This window comes from Brachionichthys hirsutus, chromosome 2, assembly GCF_040956055.1.
Source record: "Brachionichthys hirsutus isolate HB-005 chromosome 2, CSIRO-AGI_Bhir_v1, whole genome shotgun sequence".
NCBI lineage: Eukaryota > Metazoa > Chordata > Actinopteri > Lophiiformes > Brachionichthyidae > Brachionichthys > Brachionichthys hirsutus.
In genome coordinates, this window is record NC_090898.1 from 14,289,154 (window position 1) to 14,311,102 (window position 21,949).

General features: G+C 49.5%; 1 protein-coding gene across 1 annotated transcript in view; it reads left to right on the forward strand.

Annotated features, from left to right (window-relative positions):
- The window catches only part of camta1a (calmodulin binding transcription activator 1a), a 247,302-nt gene that overhangs the window by 190,274 nt on the left and 35,079 nt on the right, over positions 1-21,949 (forward strand). The window contains exon 6 of the mRNA XM_068744294.1: positions 10,224-10,295. Within this exon, the coding sequence (XP_068600395.1) occupies positions 10,224-10,295 (72 nt within the window). The remainder of the gene's footprint in view (positions 1-10,223; positions 10,296-21,949) is intronic.

The window sequence follows — 21,949 nt, forward strand, 5'->3', positions numbered from 1 at the left end:
TGCTGTTGAGAGATTGAAATGATGCCATATATTATAACCTCTGGAGACCTGTCTGCACACCAACTTCCTGCCCCCCACCCTCACCCGCGACACCCCCACGTCGCTGTCTGACTGTCGCTCTTCGCTCGTTCTCAGCTTGACATTGCTCTTTTCTCTACGTTTCCCATCACGCCCCCTTTTGTGTTTTCATACAGTGCATCTATCCATGTTCATGTCTGTCTGGCTCTGCTTCTATTTGTCAGTGTGTGTGTGTTTGTGTGTTTGTTTGCACCTCTCCCTCTGCCTGATTGAATTTGCTAAACTCAGACACCCCCCTCCCCCTCCTTGTTTTGGCAGCCAGATTGTACCTGTCTGGTACTTCAGGTGCGTTTTGGCCCATGTATCAGGGAGCACCTATAATTCCCTCCTTCTATTTGTCTGCCTCCTTTATCTGTCTGCCTCCTATCTACTGCCCCAGCCTTAAAAAAAAAACAGCCCTCGTGGCCTTCCTTCTAACACGGTGGAAATCACATACTCCCATTTTCCAACACTGAAGCAGAATGTGAAATTATTTTACTCTCAATCTCAGTTTTCTTGCTCCTCGTGTTTTTGCTCGTGGGCTACCGTTTTTTTTTTTTTTAATAATGTCTATTTGCATCCCATTCTCATGCACGTATTTAATGCTCCTTCATGTATTTACTGTTTCTCTGCCCTCTCGGCTCTTATCATTTCACAGGGCGCGACGCTGGCGTGGCGCCGCATCCACAAGTGTTCCTGTGAAGCCGAAACTAACCTTCGCCTTCCAGATTAGAGGATCACAGTTAATGAAGAGTGGAGGCAGCATGGAGGACTTTGGTCATATCAAAGCAGCAACAGGGCTAATTTTGCATATGAGTAATGGTGGAGGAAGGAAACGGGGAGAGAGGGAGTAATGAGGGGATGCAGCGAGTCGGCCATGGTGGAGGTGGGAGGATCAAAGAGGATGGTGGCAGAGAGCAAACCCCCCCCCCCCCCCCCTGCTGTGCAGCTCAGATAAAGGCAAGCTAGCGACATAGGCCTCCTCAGTGAGAGGGAGCCGGGCACGAGGCCAGGGGGGGGGACGCATGAGCAAACCAGCTTACAAACATCTCATAATAACTCAGGCAGAAGAAACCCTCTGAATTAAAATGTCACATTTCATTTGCGTTCCTTTCCCTCTTTTCTTGGAGTACCGATAGATTTTCTTCCCCTCTCTCTCTCGTTCTCTCTTGCTCCCTCGCTCCTGCCTGGATGCCGCCACCATCATGACCAGCCGCCCTTCCATTCTCCTCGTCGCAATCTGAACATAACACGGACTCCTTCAGTGGCGTTCCCCCGCTGTCTTCATCACAGGGCTGCCCGGGGGCTCTCGGGCTCCTCCATCTGCCTGCTGTGTCTCTGCCACATCCCCAGTCTTTCTTTGCCTCTCTCTCTCTCTCTCTCTCTGTCTGTTTGTTGCACTCCCTTCTCTCCAGATCTACCTTTCGTGTGCTCGGCTTTGCCTCTGTCTGAAGGGCTGTGTCTATACATATAGTAAGAGCTCCTTGACGATCTGCTTACAGTGGCATGAAGACATTAATATTCCACAAAGGACCTTTTTGTCTTGGGTCAGCACCTGTTGTAACCATGGCAGCGGTTAAGTCGGCTCGGTTCTCCGGTAGCATTCTGTCGATATTATGTGTGCTTCAGCAAATCAGTCAGGTAATCTATGTAGCTGGCAGCTCCAGGAGACACTTGTTTTCCGTGTGATGCTGTTGACCTTTCAGAAAGCCTTGATAGACACAAACCGAGAATCGACTCCGCAGCCGGGCTTATTTTTCTATTTCTTTAAATTCATTCGGATGAATTGTTGCATAGACACAAGATGGCATTGGAGGCAAAATAGGTTCTGATCTATCTCGACGTTGCGACTGTCATAGCTGTCAGTCCCAGCGATCTCATCGCCGGGTCTGGCTGTCCAGCGTGGTTCTACCTGGTTCCCCCCCCCCCCGCGGGTTCCAGAAGGAGCGAGGAGCGGCAAAGCCCCCAGAAGCCGGCGAAGCCTGCACTGAAGTGGAGCGGCGTCTAGCACACGATGCCGGGGTGGATTTTGGCAGCGATCGGTCTTTAATTATGCAACGTGTGCCGTAATAAAAATGTCTCAGTGCATGGAGAATTACAATGAGAGAAGAACTCGGAAGGCCAAGGGGTGGGGTGGGGGGGGGGGGGTCTGGTGCACTTTAATGCAATGAATATTGGCAGGTGTCTCGCTGCCTAATTTCACGCCTCTGTGAGCGAATATTCACCCAGACGATCGACACTCCTGAGCACCCCCCCCCTTCACTCTCTCTCCTTCATTCTCTCAGCCTTAACGTATAGTCGGCTGCAGAACGGTGCTTGTCCTCCCACGTGATGGTGCGGTTTGACCCGTGGCTGGCAGAAGGTGCTTCGGCTGGGTCCCCCCCCCAGCTAAATGTTCTGCACAAATACTATATAGGGGCATGGCAACAGTTAAGGAAGCACAAGGGCCACCTCCTCCATCTGTCACGCTCGGGCCGTGAAATGAGGAACGCCGGTTCTATTGCTTCTTTGCCTGTGATCTGATTGGGTAGAACGGCGACAAGGGGGCGGGGGCATGTGTCAGCCAATGTATGTGAGTGTGTCTTTGTTTGTGGGACATACAGACTTTGACACCTGAGCATCCTAAACGCCGGGACCGACCCCTCTCGACCTTTAGCCTCTGACCCCTCCCACCTCCTCCTCACTTTGTCCTTTACCCTCCTCTCTCCTCGCCGCTGCTCTCCCCTCCTCGCCCCTTCCTTGCCCCTCCCTCCTGAAGTCGGCGTTTGTGTTGGGAAGATTAAGCTGCTCTGACAAAGCTGTGTTTACAAATACGCCGGCAGAGAAACAGGCCAAGCGACGCTGAATAGGAATAGAATACAAATTGCTTTTTTATCTCTCTTAGGGCTGGGGCGAGAGAAAATGTGTTTGCGATTGTTGCTCCTCCGCCTGTGAAGGATAAAGCTTCAGTACTGAGTTTGGGCTCCCTGTTAGCATTCATTCTATCCTCTCCTCTCTCTGTCTCTCTCTCTCTCTCTCTCTCTCCCTCTGTCCTCCCACTGCCTTTCTTCCCTCCCATGCTCTTTCTCCTCTTTGTCTGCTCCACACTCTCTCTTTCTCTCTCTTTTTGGCTATTTCCTTGGTAATCATATCTCCTTTCCTCTTCTCTCGTCTTCCCCCCCCCCCCCCCCTGATGTTTGCTCCCTCCTCCTCTGTGTGCACCGCTCCCTCTCTCATCACCTGTCCTCAATTATTTTCTCAATTTCTCTCCCCTCTTCATGTTTCCACGTAACTGTGTTCTCTCTCTCTCTCTCTCTCTCTCTCTCTCTGCCCGATCCCATCCATCCATTTTTTCCTGTCCTCCGCTCAGTAGGATTTGTCGTGATTTACAGTCTCTCTCAGCTCTTCCTTGCTCACACCGGAGATATTGGGAATTTGGAGTGCCTATAGATCACGGCAGAGGGAGAAGCCGCCAGCCGCCGCTAATCAGCCCTAACAGAACTGTGGAGCATTACAAATCTGGGCTCTCTCTTACAATTAGGCAGCATGTCTGCCTGACATAACCCGCGGTGGGCAGGCTGAGCCTGTGATGTCATCGTCGGCAGGTTTCCGCCCTGTGTTTGGCTGTGTGTGTGTGTGTTTTCAGGTGGGGGGGGGGGGCGGTGTGTTGGATAGTTAGCCCTCATTAATGCAGAGGACGTGCTCCTCTTTTCCACACATTGGCTCTTTTATCCTTGCCTCAGCTAACACAGGGGAAGGTTAATGTGTGGCCACACGGACTCAAACGCTGCCATCTATGTTTATTAAGCAGCCGCTTCGCCATGCGAGGCGTTTATTGATTAATTGTTTAACGTTAAATACACACCTTGAGTACCAGTTACAAAATCAGGATAAAAGCCCGGTCGTTCTTTTTTTTTTTGAGAGAGAGAGAGAGAGCTCACCTGCCGTTCCTTTAACTTTGCCCTACATGTCTGTTTCCATTCTCCCGAGTTCGTACCCGTGTTCGCCGTTGATACACCTTTGGCTATTCTCCAGCACTTACATTTGAGTTTGACTCAGCGTGATGGAGAGACGAGGTACAGGAAAGTCTTTTTCGATTCGACTCACCCAGTAAAAATAACAGCCAAGGCCTGACCTCTAACCTTCAGATTTTAAAGTGTGGCACGCTAAGCTGATTGCCGTATCCATTACTCCGTCTTATAATGGAACGAGGTGCCTGTCATGGTTAATAGCTCCCAGGCTCATAATGTAAACAGATGCCCATTACTCTTTTAGCTGCAAGATGATTTTTTTTTTTACATGTCAGTCAGGAAATCTAAAGGTCAACTCAAAGTTTAGGGGATAAGGAAGTGGTGTCTTGAGCTAATGGCTGCTTTCCATTTGCCGTTTTACCCATTATACGAACACATAGGAGCCATTTGTTACCTGTCGTCCTTCGCGTTATTCTAATTTGCTGACTTTTAACTTTTAACAAAAGCAATTTTACTTCATAAAGATACAGCAACTTACAGAAATGAATTTGCAACAGTATCAAAAAAATGCAGACCTGCGCTAACATAATCGGCCGCCCGTCTCCGAGGTGAAAGCACGACTCCCGCTGCGAGCTTTAGTGAGCCTTCCTCTGTTGACAGGCGTCAACGTGGGCCGATGTCAAGGCTGGGCCTCGTCTCCTCTATTTGATTCGCAGGCTTCTTGCATCGTTGTTAGGCTTGCTTTAAATGAAGAGACCTTTATTCATTTAAAGCCAGTGTAGCTATAGTAACAGAGAGCAGGCCCAGGTCTGTGTATTCTACGTGTTGGTATGCTTTATGTCCTTTAGTTGCTCGTCTGATTCACTTATTGAGACACAGATCGTCAGCCTTGTAAAGCCCTTACCTTAGATTTATTGCCTGCATCCATCTTTTCACTCTTCGCTTAGGTTGGCAGTTTTTACCTCGTGCTGTCGAATCATTTACCGGCCTGAGGAGGAGCTATATATGTGACACATGTTTGGACACTTACTCTCTTTTAGATGTTTTAACGATGGAGACTTTCTGCATGTCTGGCTGTGATTTCTGGGTCGTTATGCTTGTGTGCATTGTGCACGTTTGCGTGCGTCTCTTTATCCTTCACACCCACATTCGTGCAGATAAAGTTGCACTCCTAACAACTGTGTGCGTGTGGACGCCCGCTATTTTTGCCGGCGTCGCTCGGCACGCACCACGAGGCGTAGCTCTGTGTTTGTGCCTTTGTGTGCGTGTGGCTGTGGGCGTGTCGGGGCACGGTGGCACGCCTGGTGCCACTCTTCCATCCCATTAGCCGAGCCCAGCCACCGCCTGCGTCTGCTTTAACCTTGGCCAGCAGGCTGGAGGAGAGCGAGAGTAATTCTAACCTTAAAAACCTGCTGATTAAAGCTAGTTTGGTGGAATTCGATTCCACTTAATGCCTTTGGCTGCGAGCCCAGCTGGCTAGCATTAGCATCAACAGACGCCGTGTCTTCAGTCAGGGAGACAGGCGTGCATGGTTATGAGCATCAGCCTCCTCTGGCATGTGCTAAAGCACCCCCCCACCCTTTTCTGTGTCTATTCTTTCCTGTCACCTATACTCCCCCTTCCCGTCGTTGATGTCTCGTGTCCATCAGCAGAGTTCTTCTTCTTCTTCTTGAGTTTGTTCTTGTCTTCCTCAGCCTCAGGACGGAGGTCAAAGCGTTGTGGCGGGCGGTCAAAGGTTCCTCGCTAACCGCCTCGTCGCTGTTGTTGTTTTCCTCCTGAACGTGATGCCTAGCCGTGTTTACGAGTCCAGTGTGGCTAATTAATTTTTCTTCTTCAGGGCCTGTTTATCAAGTATTTGTGTTGATCGCAACAATGAGTGTGCTATTTTTAGCAGCTGGTCATTTCCATAACGCATGTGTTTTTCCGCCGCGCCGCTTGTTTTGTTTTGTTGAGGAATTTGGGTTTGTTTTTTCATTTTCTCCTTCGGCTCGGGTGCAGCCTGCCAATTCATTTTGTAGCCCACTCAGTTTTCGACTGATTTAGAGGCTGCAGCTGGTCCAACAGAGAGTAGCAGGGATATAAATCTAAGCCTCTTTTGATTTATTATGTATAATGCCTCATCAACCATTGCTTAAGTCTTCAGATGCGCTGAAGAATGATACTGTTACAAATTAAGTCGCGGCTTATTTAAAGGGGTGTGGAGAAGGAGAAGAATCTTAATCGAGACGGAACTGAGCCGCGGCCATCGTGCGAGCAACGTGCGGGCGCCGTGCATTTTGTTTATATACATAGGCTGTCTGGGTATTGTGCCATCCTGCCAGACATTACAGATTATTTGATTCCTGCTGAGCAACTCGGGAAGAGCAGCCCGGCTGACTGTAAAGAGAGCAGGCGAAACGCGGAGCAATATGGTATCAGTCGAAAAATAAGCTCATCCTCCAAACTGGAAGTGACACTTTTCATCCCTAAGTCATCTAATCACATCTGTGTAGAGAATCGCTGGGTGATCAATAGTCATCATGGATGCTGCCAATGGCCAGGGTCCCTTGAATCTTGCATGGTCCATGAATCTCTATTGAGTATGGATTTTGTGTTGCCTCGCTGGATGTGGTTTGATAGTGCTGCCTGATTGGCTGCTGCACGAGCAGCCAATCACCTGCGCCGGGCATCCTCGTGAACAGGCGTATGCAAACATGCAGGCGCAGAAAAGTTCACCATCTCAGTAGTCATGCATTCACGCTGAAGAATCGGCGAGCCGGACGTAACCTTACCGGCTACGTACGCGCTGTGCAAACAGCGCAACGGCGAGTGATGATATATTGAACTCGCATTGAAATATTAAAGGAGGCACGAATCGCACAGGAGTCAAGGCCGGCGCCGTCCTTGAGCGATTCGGCTTGGATGATGTGATGTTAAGTTGTGAAGATACGAGTACAAGGGCACAAACGTTCTCCCCGATTGGACTGACAGACAGACAGACAAATGTGTGGCGCTCGCTGACAGTGAGATATTGTCATCGCTGCAGGGAGGGGGGGGGGAAAGCCAATTGCCGACATAAATAAGGTGCTACACTCTGATTAGAACTGTCTCCACGCATCATGATGGTCTAATGAGAGCGTTTCCCCGCTCGCTCAGTCTCATTATAAGCAGCTCCAGCTTGGCCGCTGCAGACTTTACATTTCACGAAGCCATCTCTAGCTGTGCTTGACACCTGTCAGACATGATGGATGAATTTAAGTGAGGTGTTGCCTGGGTAACAAGCAAGCCGGGGGGGGGTATCTGCCTTTGTGTCTGAAGGCCCTTATTTAGGCTGAACTGTTTATCACCGGGTCGTCTGGTCGCTTGCCCCGTCTGAACTGCAGTCCTGCTCCACTCCGGACCGCTTCAACACCCCAAGGGTGTGTGTGTGTGTGCGTCTGCGTACCTCCTCTGTTTTTGTGTCACCGAGCTCTTCACGGTGACACGCTGGGATCCTGCTCTTTTTTATGGGAGGATGTGTGTTTATGTGTGTATAATTATGATTTAATTGCTTGCCCTGTGACGAGCTGTCGTCTGTCACAGCCCAAAGACAACAAATAATGGTCCCGCCGCTGTCACCCAGACACTCAGCATGCAGAGTGCAGCAGAAACACCAGTAACTGAGATGCGTGCTGAATTACTGATAAGCGCCGGCGTACGATGAGCTTTGTGTACATGGCTGGCCTTTCCATCGCCGTCTATTGGTGCACGAGGGTCGGTGCCTGAAGGTGTGATCTGTGAATACATCTGCTTGTGAGTGGGAGGATGCAGTTTTACACTTATACTGTACAATTCTGAGCATGCATAGTGCACGAGCGTCGTCCGTGTCGACTGTGTATCGGCGCTGACAGGTGCAACAGTTGCGCTACGCTTTAAGCTCTGTACGGTTGTGGAATGGAGTGAACGGAGGGAGGTGGAAAGCAGCTTGAGGGCTCATTGATTTGCTCCCTGGTTGCCCCAGTGGCAAGAGGCCTGTCTCTCTGGCCCACCCGTCAATCCTGAGGAGCGCGCCATCGCCTCTTCCGACCGCACACAGCCAGTTCCCGGCAGGGCCAGGCGCTTTAGGCCAGAACGGCATCAACCAAGATATATCAATAAAGCATCTGTAATCAGGATCGACAAGACAGCAAGTTCATGTAGCGCATGCACAGCGTGAAAAGCAAGTGTCAGCGGAGTCACATTTTGAATCGAGAGAACGTGGCATCTGTTTGTAAGCACCTTTTCACACGCCTTTAGTGACAGGAATAAACTGTTTAGTGTTTCATTGCATCACAATTGCCTAATCCCTAAAAAAAAAGAAAAAAAGAAAAGTGCACAGAAACACAGCTTATGACAGAAATACGTCCAAAACTGCACAGCAGAAATATGTGAGCTGCTAGCAGTTGTGGCTGACTGTAGTAATGTGATGTTCAATGCACTGTGGGAGTGGGAGGAAGTGCCTGTCTGTTGCCAGCATGGAGTAATGGATGGCAGTTCTCCGCGAGTGGGAGGAGGCATACATCCTATTTCAGACAGCTGTAATGGATGAGACTACAGCAAAAAAAATAAGAACAGTAGGAAGCCTGCGCGCCTCCACTATCTGCAACTCACACCCAGAGTTCGCTTGTATTGAAATCAGCTCACAATAGATGCGATTGGAACAATGGAACACCTGGAGGAAGAGTCGGGGTGGGGGGGGTACGTCTCGTGTTTGTGAATCTGCCATAGCGTGGAAACGCCCGGGCACACATGTTTGTGCCCCCACCGTGCTGCGCTGTGGCATTCTTTTATAATTAATCAGATGCTTTGATTTTTGCAAAATGAGTGTTGAACCAGTGACTTTGTTTCAGCCTTGCTTACTTTAACTGGTTTGACTAAATAAGCACATAAAACAATTCGAAGAACCTATTTATCACCTAAGCTTCATCCTCAGCCCCCCCCCCCCATGTCCCACCTCCACCTTCCCTCTACCCCCATCTACACCGGGTTCCAGCCCTGCCTCCAAAAGCCTGCCATGCTTGACCAAGTGAGAGCATGTTGGGTGGGGGGGGGGGGGGGGGGGGATGCTGCAGGCTGCGAGTGCACGAGAGTGATTAAGACTCTGCCAGACACTCCTCCGGGCTCCGATTGGTTGTTCGAACTCAGGCATGGTGGATTCTTGCAAATAGCCTTTGGAGCACTAGGTGGGGCTAAAGGCGTCGGATTTTTCACACATCTGTCGCTCACAAAAGGTTTTTTTTTTTACATCCTGCAGCTTTAAGTTACTGAAAGCACAACAGCTTTTATAACGAGGCAGTGAGTCGTTGCCTTTTATATATATGCACTGGATGTATATGTCACCCGACCTGTCATCTCTTCAGACGGCAGAGCAAACCGTAAAACCAAAGTGGATTCGAGTCCAGCTCAAACCTTCTGACATGCTGATTTGATTTATTCCTTTAAGAGCCAAGCATTCTGTCTGAAGAGCATTGCGCTCACACAAATATTGTACCCTATAAAATCCCAGCCTTTTTCTTGGGCGCTGAGGGTTGGGGATGTGTGGAGGGGCAGATTTTTGTTTTGAACAAGTGAAATCAGGGTAGCCATTCCTCTGGACCACCTGGGAGCCGGGGGGGGGGGGGGGGGCATGGGTCTCCCAGAGAAGGGTGGAGGAGGAGTAAGGACTGGAGAAGGATAAGTGCCACCTTGCTCCTATCCCTCACTGCATGGCGCTTTGCCACGTTTGTCGCTGCTGCCTGTTGAAAAATGTTTCCTGGCCCTCATGCCCGATACTGGGAGGCGTTATCAGCCCTGCCTGGCTCTCTCCACGGTAACGAGCCCCCAGGCGCAGTATTATCTGTTTACGATAAGGATATAACACTGTGCTTTAGTTATGTGCCCTACAGGGTGATGTGGTGGGGGGGGGGGGGGGGGGGGGGATAAGGAATCATTCTGTCAGGGTCTCTTTCCAAGCAGGGTGGAAAAGGAAAGGAATGAAGGAGTCGTGAGGCGATGCTGGGACGCTGCTGAGATCCTCGGTCTCCTTTGAGCCTGTTTCAGAACAATAGCTTGACCATCTGCCAGCAGGTCCGCGTGGGAGTTACTATCAGGAGGAGAGGGTCAGCGGGTCAAAGGTCATGGCAACAGAATCAGGGTCAGCAGGGAGGTCAGCCTACTGTTTGTACTTGACTGTTGCTTAACATCCTGTCTTCCTGTCTCCCTCTCCGTTCTTCCCTCCAGTGTTTGTATGGCTGCTACGTCCACTCCTCCATCATCCCCACCTTCCACCGCAGGTGCTACTGGCTGCTCCAGGTAAGCGCTCCTTTTCTTCTCCTCTGCAGTTCCCCCGTGCTTTCGTCGCTTTTCACTCCTCGTCTTCCCAGCCCATCCACGAGGAGAAGCAGCAGAAACTCGTGGCGTGATATCAGTTTCCATTTAGCCGAAGCATTTCCTTTTGACAGCCAGCAGGCAGACATCAACCCCCCCCCTTCGCCACCTCCCTCTCCCGCCAGCCTCCATTTCCCTTATCCTTTTCCCAGTCGTTCTCTTTTCTGATGGCATTGCCCATGCTCGCCGTCCAGCGCGAGGACGGTATCTCGCTCTGCTAAAAGCTTTGCCCATCTCCCCTGTCTAACAGCTGCAGTGATGGGCAGTAAAAGTGTGATGGAAAAGGTTCCCTGTACGGCCGAGTGTGCTTACAGTGGGTCGTCAAGTCTGCAGGCTGAGTGGTTGTAAATAGCAGTCTTTTGATTCCCCCCCCCCCCCCCCCAATATATCTCATCATTCTCATTTAGCATGGCAGCTATTATTGTTTGAAGGTGCCTGATATGTACGACTTTCAGGGAACATAAAACACAAGACCAGAGGTATGTGGAGCTGATGCGTCTTTGTCCATCTGCCTGTCCATATATCTATATATCTATTGCGGTGGCAGTTTGTCAATAAACACTCAAGACGGCGACGCAGAATTTGATTTCTTAATTAATGCTTGGGGGCACATGGACGAGAAACAATCACAGAGATCTGCCCCGGGCAACGAGCGGCGCATCGTCTACAGCGGCCTCTGTACGCTCGATCATTCATGAATCCTGTCGCTTCATAAAAACTCTGGTTCCAGCGTTCCCACTCTTTACCTCGGGTCTTTACTCATCGTTTCACGTCAGCGTCTGATCGCTCACGCACTCCAGACAAGCTCCGAAAAAGTCCCCGATCTCCAGCGGAGGGGCAGCAATTATTATGTGTAGCTCTCTGTTCCATAGATAGATAGCAACAAAGACGCTTTTTGGCGACTGTGCCGCTAGTTCCGTTACACATAAGTTGTATCTTTCTGAAGACAGGTATTGTCACAGCATCCCCGCTGTACTGAAAAGGCCCAGAAGACGAATCCATTTGTCATCTAATCAACAGGGACAAAGACGGACTCACCAATGCTTAAATACAAATCAAAACGATTAGCGTTCCTATTGCAAAGGCCCTGAAACAGCAGCTGTAGTACTCTGACTGCCAGAAAAAAAGCATGTCTCTCCATCTCTTCCGGCTTCAAGCTGCAAAGATGCTCAGATTTTCTTTTAAAACACATCCTCCGACTGATTAAAGCCACGGCAGCTTCCAAAAGCCAGAGCAATGGCAGCAAGATAAATGTGGAATCATTGTAAATGGAAAAATATTCTTGTTATTCTGGAAGGACACACTCTTTAGTTAGCCGGAACGTAATATTTCAGCTGGGAATATTGGTGTTGATGTTCTCGAGCTCTTGTGGACTGGTATTGGGAGCTCTTTTAAGGAATACTCAATCTTTCTCTGATACCACACTAGAATGACCCATTTCCTTTGAAGTCATTTCCGTCTGCTTTAATAATCGTTTCTCTAATCTGGACTAGAAAAGAACAGTTGCCCTCTCCTCCTCAAAATAAGTGCTGGAGGACGAACCTATAATCATTTTCCGTTTCCATTCCGAACCTTTTTCAGTCTAAAATTACAGTCTTTCTGGGAGGAAATGTCCTCTTTGTTTCCCCGTGCCGTGCCGTGTATAAACACAACATGTCTAGCACAAAGATGGAATTTCATACTGAAGGCTCGATTTGACTAATTGAGACTAAATCCTCGAGATCCTCAAATTAGCTTCATCTGAACAAAAAAGGAAAAAGCATTTTTTTTAGCTCAGAGACAGGAGTGTTGGTTGTTGCTGCTAATGGAAGGGAAGCCCATCGATGCTGACTGACGTCTCTCAAACAACAGACGGGGATGCTGGTGTTGTTTTAAGACTAAAGTAACACGACGACTCGTGCAGACGTTCAGGAGCACCCGGACACTCTGCAAAGTGGGGATGCAGGAATCGTGAGCTTTAAATATCCACACCTCTCTCTACTGATCTTAAGATACAAACACTCATTAAACTTTGAGGAGTCTACTGACTGTTATTGCAGAGCATCGGCTCAGAGCAACCGGCGAGTCGAATCCCTTGCCCTTTGCATCTCCTCTGGTCAGCAGATCTCACAAGGCCCTGGTGTGCAGCAAACACATCCGCTCATTCAACAAAAAAAAAGAAAAAACTTGTTTCCCTGCCACCCGATAAAATACATTTAGTTGGTATTTTCTTTTTGCACTGAGCATTTCGGGCGCCCCAGATTTATGTGTCTCCTTTCGGGAGGTTTATTGCAGACCATCTGTGCTGACAAGACATCGCAATCAAGATGACACGAGGGGTAAAAGATCACCCCGTCAGTCCATATCGCTGCAAATGCAGATAGATTAGCCATTTTCGGTCAGACGAGAGATAGTGGGTCTCGGTTTCTTCCCTCGCCCACCCTTTATTTTTTTTGTCTCTCTGAATATATATCTCTCTCTGTCTGTCTAACGCTGTCTGCCTGCCTATCTATCTATCCATCTATCATCTATATCTGTCCATCTATTCATCTCTCTGTCTGTCACTCTGTCTGTCCCTCTATATGTCTGTCTATCTCTCCATCTATCATCACTATCTGTCTAACTATTTATCGCTCTGTTTGTCACTCTGTCTGTTTACCCATCTATCTATCTTTCATCTATGTTTGTCTGTCTGTCTGTCTGTCTGTCTGTATTCCACCCCTCTGTCCGTGACCCCCTTTGTGCCCATATTCCGCGTTCATATGAGATTTGCAGGCAATATCCTGTCACCAGCCGAGCACCAAGGAGACTGGAGCTCCCAGAGTAGCAACAGGGAAAAGGTCACCAGTGAGTGAAAAATGTAAATATCCAGCCATCCAGCGGCTGCAGTCACGGAGAGACAGGGATGAAAATAACTCCCATTACACCGCAGCGACGGGGAGGGAACACAGAGGACACAGAGGGGAGAGACGGACTGTGCATGAGAGAGTGAGTGAGATGGACACAACTTTTAAAAAGTTGGGCTAAAAAAAGACATTGAAGAGAGTCCTGGAGAGAAAGATGGATTAAAAGATTTGAAAGAGAGAAAAAACACCAGAATGGGGAGAAAGAGGATGGTGTGTATATGTGTGTGTGTGTGTGTGTGTGTGTGTGTGACATTGAGGGGAAAAAAAAAAGCATGATCCCCAGGCAGTGTGAGGTTGGTGGAAGGGAGTGGTGGTTTGGGTGGAGGTGTGAGTCTGGGTGTGTGGCTCTTTATCTACCCTTTATCCACTCTTTATTGAGTCAGAACCCGGGTAATGAGACAGGGGACGGAGATGAAGTCCTGCAAGTGGGGGTCCGCTCGCTCCATTCATTTTCTTTTGTTCTCTTCACCTCTCACTCTAAATCTGCTCATCCCCCCGCAAAGCTGCCTCCACCTCTCTGTGGCATTAGACCACTTTAAAATGTCTGGCCCGTCCCCGCAAATGGCTGCGACCGAGGGGAAAGTGCCGCCGCAGCGATCTGGGGTTGCAAACATTGAATCCAAATTGCTGCTGAGATGGAGCCCAGCCCAGAGCAGGCTGTGTGGTTTGTCACTCAAAAACCATCCATTTCAAAAGCTTCGGTAAAGAAGTAAAGAAACGGAAACTTCCCGAGTCCTCGGGCCGTCGTAAACAGTGTGCGTTCACACCGGGAACACGGCTAAAGGCGTACCCTCATGAGCTTCAGCCTCCGTTTCCAACCGGGAGCCGTCACCACACACACAACCATGATCCGTCCTGTCAAAGATTGATTCCCTTGCGCCGTGAACCTTTCTCTTGTTTAGTGCTAATCGAATGTAATTCCCCGCGTGCGCCTCTCCATCAAATCAGACAGTGGAGCTCGGGCTGATCGGCGGGGGCACGGAGGTGGGGATAATTATGATATTAATACGGAGGGGGGTCTGAGGGGGAAGCTTCATTTGTCCTGTTGCCTGCCACGAACACAGAGAGGGGTCAATAGCTTCTCCCGCTTCCCCTGCTTTAAAGAGGAGGAGAGAGGGATGAGATAATGAAATGACTGCTAAGGCAGGAGGGAATGCTGACGACCTTGTTTCTTCACAGCTATCACTTTCTCCGTCTCAGATTAGGCTGCTGTGCTCGGCGCTCTGTCTCACATGAATACATTATTAATATCGCTATTCGCCGCAGTCACATTTTTCTTATTACATTAGACCTTCAGACTATAATGACTTTGGAACCACTTGAATAAGTGTTATGCAGGTGAAATTAGTCGCCGCTGTTGTCCCTGTGATCATTCCAGCGCCATTAGACGGTGTTTCGGGAATATTAATTCATGGAACAATTCAAAGGTGATTTCATTGAGCGGGTAGAGAAAAGTCTGCACTGTTCCACAGATGGATCTTAAACCTTTCCAACTTTTACACAGTTTTTCTTTTCTTTTTTTACTTTTTTTCTGTAGGGGGGGGGGGGGGGCTGTGTTAATTTATTAAAACTCACCTTGGCCCTTTGAACGCCCACACCATCCACCTCTCCTAACAGCGTCACTGCATCTCCAAAGATCAAAACATCTGGCCAACCCTGTCAGCAGGTTCTGTTCGGATCCCCCCCCCCCCACACACACACACACACACATCACCGGGGTAAATCACCAGGAAGGGCAGAGGCCGCTCTCGCTCTCTCTCTCCGGCTAATTGATTGGGAAAAGTTGAGTATAGCTCCTTTTGCTGCGATGATCTGTGGGCGTGACGCAGTCGCTGTAGACCCAAAGCAGACATGCCTGCAGGCTAGAGGCAGACAGTTGGACTCTTCATATCTGCCCGACTCCTTTACTCATTCGGATCAGTTTAGTTACCTCTGTGCTGAGCGCCGGGAGACAGCTGCCGGATTGGCAGTGGCTCAGGTGATGCGTGGTGACGGAGCGGCGCTGTCAGGTTCGGATTCACATCAGATGCGTCAAAAACTACAGCGAGGCCACACGATGAATATTTCACCGAGGTAAATCATGGATGAGCCGAGGAACCGTTCTGTTGATTTCACTGAGAGGTCTGAGAGGCTGTAAAACCTGGGGAGGTTTTGACTGACTGTCTACAACCTCAGGGCAAATGGAGGCAGTAGAAATATAATTGCCTTTAGCTATGCAGGCTGTTGTTTGTATCAAATGGAAATCCACCCCGACCGAGCATGAGATCAGATTTGCGGCGTATGAATTTGACATCTTCCACCTGACTGTTCGGCTCGAGTCCTCGACTCTGGACTGGCAGGAGAAGGTGGCGGCGTATTCCACGTCAGTGTGCGTTTCTGTATCCTTTCAGAGTGTGCACACACGCTTCCCTGTTGTGTGTTCCTGAGTGTGTGTGGTTTTGCTGTTCGTTTTTACCTTCCCACGGTGGGAGACCTTGGCGTTCTCAGAAGCACGCTGCTGCTGGCAGGCCCCCGCGCTCTCCGCCACGAGGAGAACAGCTGCTTCACAGGCATCCTCCGCGTCTCCTCCTCGCTGTGCGGACGCACACGGATGCGGTTCATCTGACGTTACCCATCCCCGTCAAACACCTTTGGGTTTTTTTCTCCTGCTCTGTTTCCTGAGAGCTAATGCTAAGCTGACACTGAGGCGTCTAACTTCTAAACAAATTCAAGGTTGCTTTGTTGATTCATTAATTGCCCCCCCCCCCAAACCTCCCCTGGAGCCCTTTAGCCAAATATAAAGAAACAGGGAGAAGTTGGGCTCAAGCCCAGGGGTCACACAGAACCTCCTCTCGTCCTGGTAGACTGATCTGCTGCGACCTTTTATCTCGGCCCGCCGCCTCGCCCAGCAGCACGGCCAATTATCACAAATCCCCCCGCTGCATTTGTCTTGCCATTTCCACTCCACCCGGCAAAGAGGTGTGCGTGGCAATGGACTCGTGCGGACTCCTAACCACTCTGCGCGTAGGCTGAGACGCGGAGGCCCACAACAGGTATGCAGCGCTTAAATAATTCAGTTATCCCGAAAGGTTAAGGCTCTGCCAGGAAGGTGGATTGACATTCATCCTGCTCCGGAGACCCGCCGCCCCGCTTTCCGCCAGAGAGCCCATCGATGGGTTTAGATTCCGTGACTTTTAAGATGATTATTGACATTGCTATTTTACATGTTATTTCTACTATTTCTGCTCTCCAGCTCACAACACAGCCGCCAGCGTAGCAGCTTGGGCTCGTTCTGATATCAGTATTTGGATTAAAATAGTGGGAGGTTCCTGTCCAGCAGTCCCCCCCCCCCCCCCCCCCCCTACACACACACACACACACACACACACACACACATAAGGCAATAAGAGCATCCCTGAGAGTCCTGCCACCGGCGAGGCTTATTTGTGTTTGCTAGAAAGCGCAAGAGCTAAGTGGCTCCAGACTAAATCTGTAATGTGATGTGCCAATCTCTGTGTCCCCCCCCCCCCCCCCCCCCCCCAACCCATGTCAAGCCAGAGATCTGGCCGTGGCGGTATGCAGGCTCAGTCGCGGCGCCAGGAGTGTGCACGCATCTCCCAGCTTCCCAGAGAACACTGGTCACAGCTAATGACCAGAACTGTCCGATTTGTCCTGCCTGATTACTCCTCTGAGCCCCAATTAGCCGTGGATGAGGGCCGACATCCCGACACGATCACTTGGACGTGTCGTAAAGGGGAAGACAGGGAAGGAAAGGACAGAGGTAAGGGTCGGGGGGGGGGGGGGGGGGGCAGAAAAAGTGTGTGTTAAAGACAAAAGAGCAGAGCTGGAATAAGTCAGTGTGAAAGCTGGATACCGCCAGCGTATCCACTCTGCATTCAGCCGGGTATTGATCTCAATTCCCCTTTAACCAGCTACCACTTATCATCACATACGAACCAACAGCTCTGATTGCAATTTCTGTAATTGGCAATTTTGGTAGTGAATATCTGTCTTTATGAGGGTGTCTGCTTCAAGACGAGCTAATTCCTCTGTCGGTGAGGACTGAAAAAGACTCAGGGCTGGGTTTTATTTTTTGAAAGATAGATGGTAAAGATTATTTCGCCAGTGTGGTGAAATAGATTTCAGAAGCTCGTTGAATTGAAGACGAAGTTCTCTAAGCTCCAAAGCTCCGTTTGCTTCCCTAAATGAACAATGTGTTTGTCTTTTTCTTCCGTTATGATCCCTTTTTTTTCCTTCCTTGTGTTCTGACCCCAACCCCTATCCAAGTCCTTCCTTCTTTCTGCCACTGCAACCCCCCCCCCCCCCCCCAGAGTCGCTGGGCTTCCTCCCCACTGCAAGTTATGAGAAGAAGCCTCTCTCTTTTTTTAGTTTGCTCTCATTCTCGCTCAGTAGGGGGCAGTGGAAAAAGTAACTACAAGGGCATCGAGAGCCTTCAGAGTCAAAGCAGACTTCTTTTAGTCTTTGTTTTGATCTGGATGGATGTCATATTGAACACACATACACACCCTTCAGTGGGACAGCTCTGCTCCTACCCCCCCCCCCCCCGAGAAATCACCCCCGCAAACCGGAGAAATCACAGAGACAGAGAGGAGGCGAGCGACGTGTAAAGTTAGGAGAGGAGGGGAGGAAAGGAGCGGTAGGAGGGGCGGAGGTGCTGGGAGAATGGGGGGATTAGAGGTAGAAGATTAGAGGTAGAAGATAATATCATTTGGTCGAGATGAGCAGGCGCAAACGAGCAGTGCAAATCACCCGACGTTAACGAGCTCCCTCGTAAATTACTGCAGCCCAGTGGATGCTTGAAGCTGGATCCGGATAGCTGGATCGTGCAACGGAAGCATAATGCGTGTCTCAATATTATTTACTTACCCCCTCCCAATCGTATAGGTTGTCTCCTATAGCCTGAGAGTTGCCTCCTGTGGCAGTTTCAGGAGATGATTCCTCATGAATATCAGGAGGCTTCAGTCAGCCCCCTGTGTAGCCCATCCTAACACTCATTCGGGCTGCCATGGATAGACCCCCCCCCCCCCCTCCCTCTCAGAAGCCCGCCATGGGAGAACTCAAGTCGGGAAAACAACCAAAAAGAAAGTTGGCGTCCTCGGTGAACCCCTTAACTTCGATTTGACAGGCTGTTGCTCATCTCCCCGTCGTGTTTAGCGCTTACCCTCTAATGCAGAGGAGGTAATTAAAAGGATGATTTTAAAGGAAATACTTTGCCTTTAAGATTCCTCACACCTTTCAGATTCACCCAGCAGGGATTACAGCAGTTCAGAGGAAATGAATACAGGTGCAGATTGGCACTTTTCCAGACGCCTCTCCGGAGGGGGGGGGAGACAGATCATGGAAGGCTGAGTCAAGGATACGGATGGTGAGGATGTTGAAGTCTCTCCTCTTGTGCTCTTAGGGGGTGATGGTAAGGTGGGGTAGAGGGAAGGGGGGGGGGGGGTAATATACATTTCCATTTGAGCCAGAAGCCGAGCAGCAGGAAAATGACTCTCACTGGCTGAATTCTAAATATTACATGACTTCCTGACGTGATCTGAGGTGCTGTCTGACCCGGTGTTAGCCTGTCCGGATAAATCAGCCGCTTCCCCAACTTTGTTCCTCTATCAGAAGCCATTTTCTCTCGGCCTCTGTTTTTGTCCGTCACCCTCCGGCTTCACCTGTTTTTAACGCACCATTCCTGCCTCTGGACCTCCTCCTACGCTCCGACCCACTTTGTGTGTGTGTGTGTGTGTGTGTGTGTGCGCAGTGTGACTATGTAGAGTTACTCTGTGGGCCTCTGCTGCTACAGCTCCTAACGTCATTCGCAAGCCTGGCAGGTGACAAATAGTTTTTTAATTGCTTGCACCAGGAAAATCATTAGTCTCTTCCCGTTCCTTGGTGGGACCAGGCGGGGCGTGTGTGCAATAATAATAATAGCCTCAGACCCGGTTCCCGCTTCTCGCTTCTCGCTTCCTGCCTGCTATTTTTAGAGCAGGTATTTTTAAGGCCCTTCTGCATGTGTGTGTGTGTGCATGTGTGAGCATTTGTACACACATGGAAGAGCGTGTGAGTCCACTGTAACGGTGGGCTAAATGGTCCAGAGGTACTTCTCCTTTCCTTTCAGCGTTTGTCATCGCTGTTCCTGCCTCATGAGTTTTTCTCATTGGTATTGCTATTCCCCAACCCTGGGGGCATGCTGTAAGTGTGTGTGTGTGTGTGTGTGTGTGTGTGCGTGTGTGTGTCGGGCAGGCCCTCGCCTTGGCCATTGTGCTGTCGTGCATTACTGTAGCAATCCACCAACACAGCGGCCAGCCAGATGAAGCCGTCCTGTTTATGGAGCAACCTGCAAACTCCAGCTGCTTTTAGTTGGGATTGTGCTTAGTGGTGAGATATCGTATTGATTTTCTCTCCTCGGTGCCCTTGCCATCGCTGCGTAGATATGCACCAGTGCTCGGCGTCCTATTCACTGAAGGCGGGGCGGAGCGGAGCAGAGGATGATGTTAGCGTGACGATACTGACCCCATTCGTCCGCGTGGAAGAGGCGTGGCACGTGAGGCGGCTGGACGTCAGACGCAGGCTGGGCCTAGAATTAGATTTCTGTTGGTTTTTATGATATATCTGAGGGTGTTTCTGCATTATTGTGTTATTATATTGGGTCTATCGCACGTGTGGGGGTGTGTCAGTCTGAGTGCACCAAGGTGTAATCTGGATCTGTGCCACTGATGATCACCTGTATTATTCCTTTGCTCTTTTTTTTTTTGACCTTGGTTTGAATCCCACCGGGGAGCTGTGCTCAGTGTTGTTCGTGCAGATCCTCCCCCCCCCCTCTACATTTCCTGCCCTTCCTGCAGCCATCCTTTTCCCCCTCGCAACATAAAATCATACCCACGGTCAGTTTTTATTTGAAACGTCTTTGTGAAACCCCTTAGCCACAGCGCAGCAGTTAATATAAGCGCCTCATTACACAAAATCATTTCATAAATAAATGATGTAACTTAAAAATCATATTAAATATTGTAACATATTAGTGTTTGACCTTTCTGTGAATTTTAAGCCTGGTGGTGCTTATGAAATGTTTAAGCAATGAAAACTGGATTGAACCGTCTCGACTGTGAGTGTTCATTCATAATGAGCCCTTAGACGGAGAATACCATCAGTATCAGAGAATATTCTTCTATTCTTCAGTCCATTCATTCGCCTTTAATACCCGACACCCTCTCAACCAACAGGATCTTTCCCCTACGAGCCGACTTATTGATTTAAGTCTGCCTTGTTCGTATAAGTTTAGGCCTTCATCCTTTACTGTTGGATGTAAATGTCGGCTTTTTCTTGACGATCAGAAAGATCGCCGGATTATTCCACTATTTAGGGGAAGTATTTTTTATCAAAAAGGAATCAAATGTAAATGTAAACGTGGCTCAAAGCTACTAATCTGTAGATTAGACACTCAGGGTGCGTTTGTTATTCGCGCTATACGCAGCCCTCGTCTGGCGGTACGGAGACAGGCGAGGCCCCGTCTCTTTCCAGATTCATCTCCCCAGCTTTGTTTGACTAAGTCGTGCCGTGGTGCTGCCGTCGGAGTGGCAGCAGCAGCAGCAGTGCGGCGTATGCGTGGGTTTGCCGAGCCAGTGGCGCTTGGCACGGAATGGCAGCATATGTTCACGGCCAGCTTCCTTCCTCCTTTAACATCTCTCTCTCTCTCTCTCTCTCTCTCTCTCTCTCTCTGTCTCTTTATAACCCTCCTGTTTTTCACCTCTTGTCTTCTTACCCTCCTTTGAACTTTGCATGACCATGAATCGCCAGCGGGAGGCAGCACATCGCGGCGATAAAAAGGCATTCGGGAACCCCGGTGTCCCCTCTCAAAACACATTTGTCTCGCTAATGTGATGTCCCAGTCTTATAACAAACGAAACAGGCATGCATTCCTCTATGACATTTTTGTCATCTGGAATGCGAACAGAGACTATTCAGCCCTAGCAGGTAATAAGTTGTGGCTGTGCGGGGGGGGGGGCTCTCTGTTTCAGTTTTGATGCCTTTCCAAGGCCTGGTCGGCCGTACTTTGGCCCGCCTCCGTTCTACATAAACACTGGCTGTTATCCAAGACTGTCAGAACAAACACTTTGTGGCTAGCACAGACTGACCTGTAGATACGGACCACCATTGTGCTACCATAGGGTGAACTGCCCCACCCCCCCACCCCCATCGCCCCCCCGACCGGCTGTTTCAGCCTTTCGCACCTTCCCTCCTGCAGACTGCTCTCCTGCCTGCCTCTTGGACCAGTAAATGAACGCTCATTTGCAAGTTAGATAAATCCTTTGAATGTATTATTGATGCAAACAAATTAGCCTGTGGGCCCCAGACGATACCTAATGGAGCCTTGGCTTATGGGTGAGGTGGTTTCCAGCGAGGCCACTGTCGGTGTTCCAAGATTGATGCCTGCTCTTCTGCCCCGTAATTATTTCTCCTACAAATTATTCAGCTGTTCTGATGCAGTTTGGGGTTTAAAGCGGCGCTACTTATTGCTGCCTGTGTGATTGCAGGCCTCAATCCAGCCACATTCATTAGTTTATTAAAGAAGGGAGGAGAAAAAAAAGGACATGGGCAATTAGATAACTGGGATAAAGCCACTGAAATGAACGGACGTCTTAATGTTCAAGTTGATGCATGCTGCTCGTAATTCACTGGGGCTTTTGTTGGTGTCGCTTTTTTAGG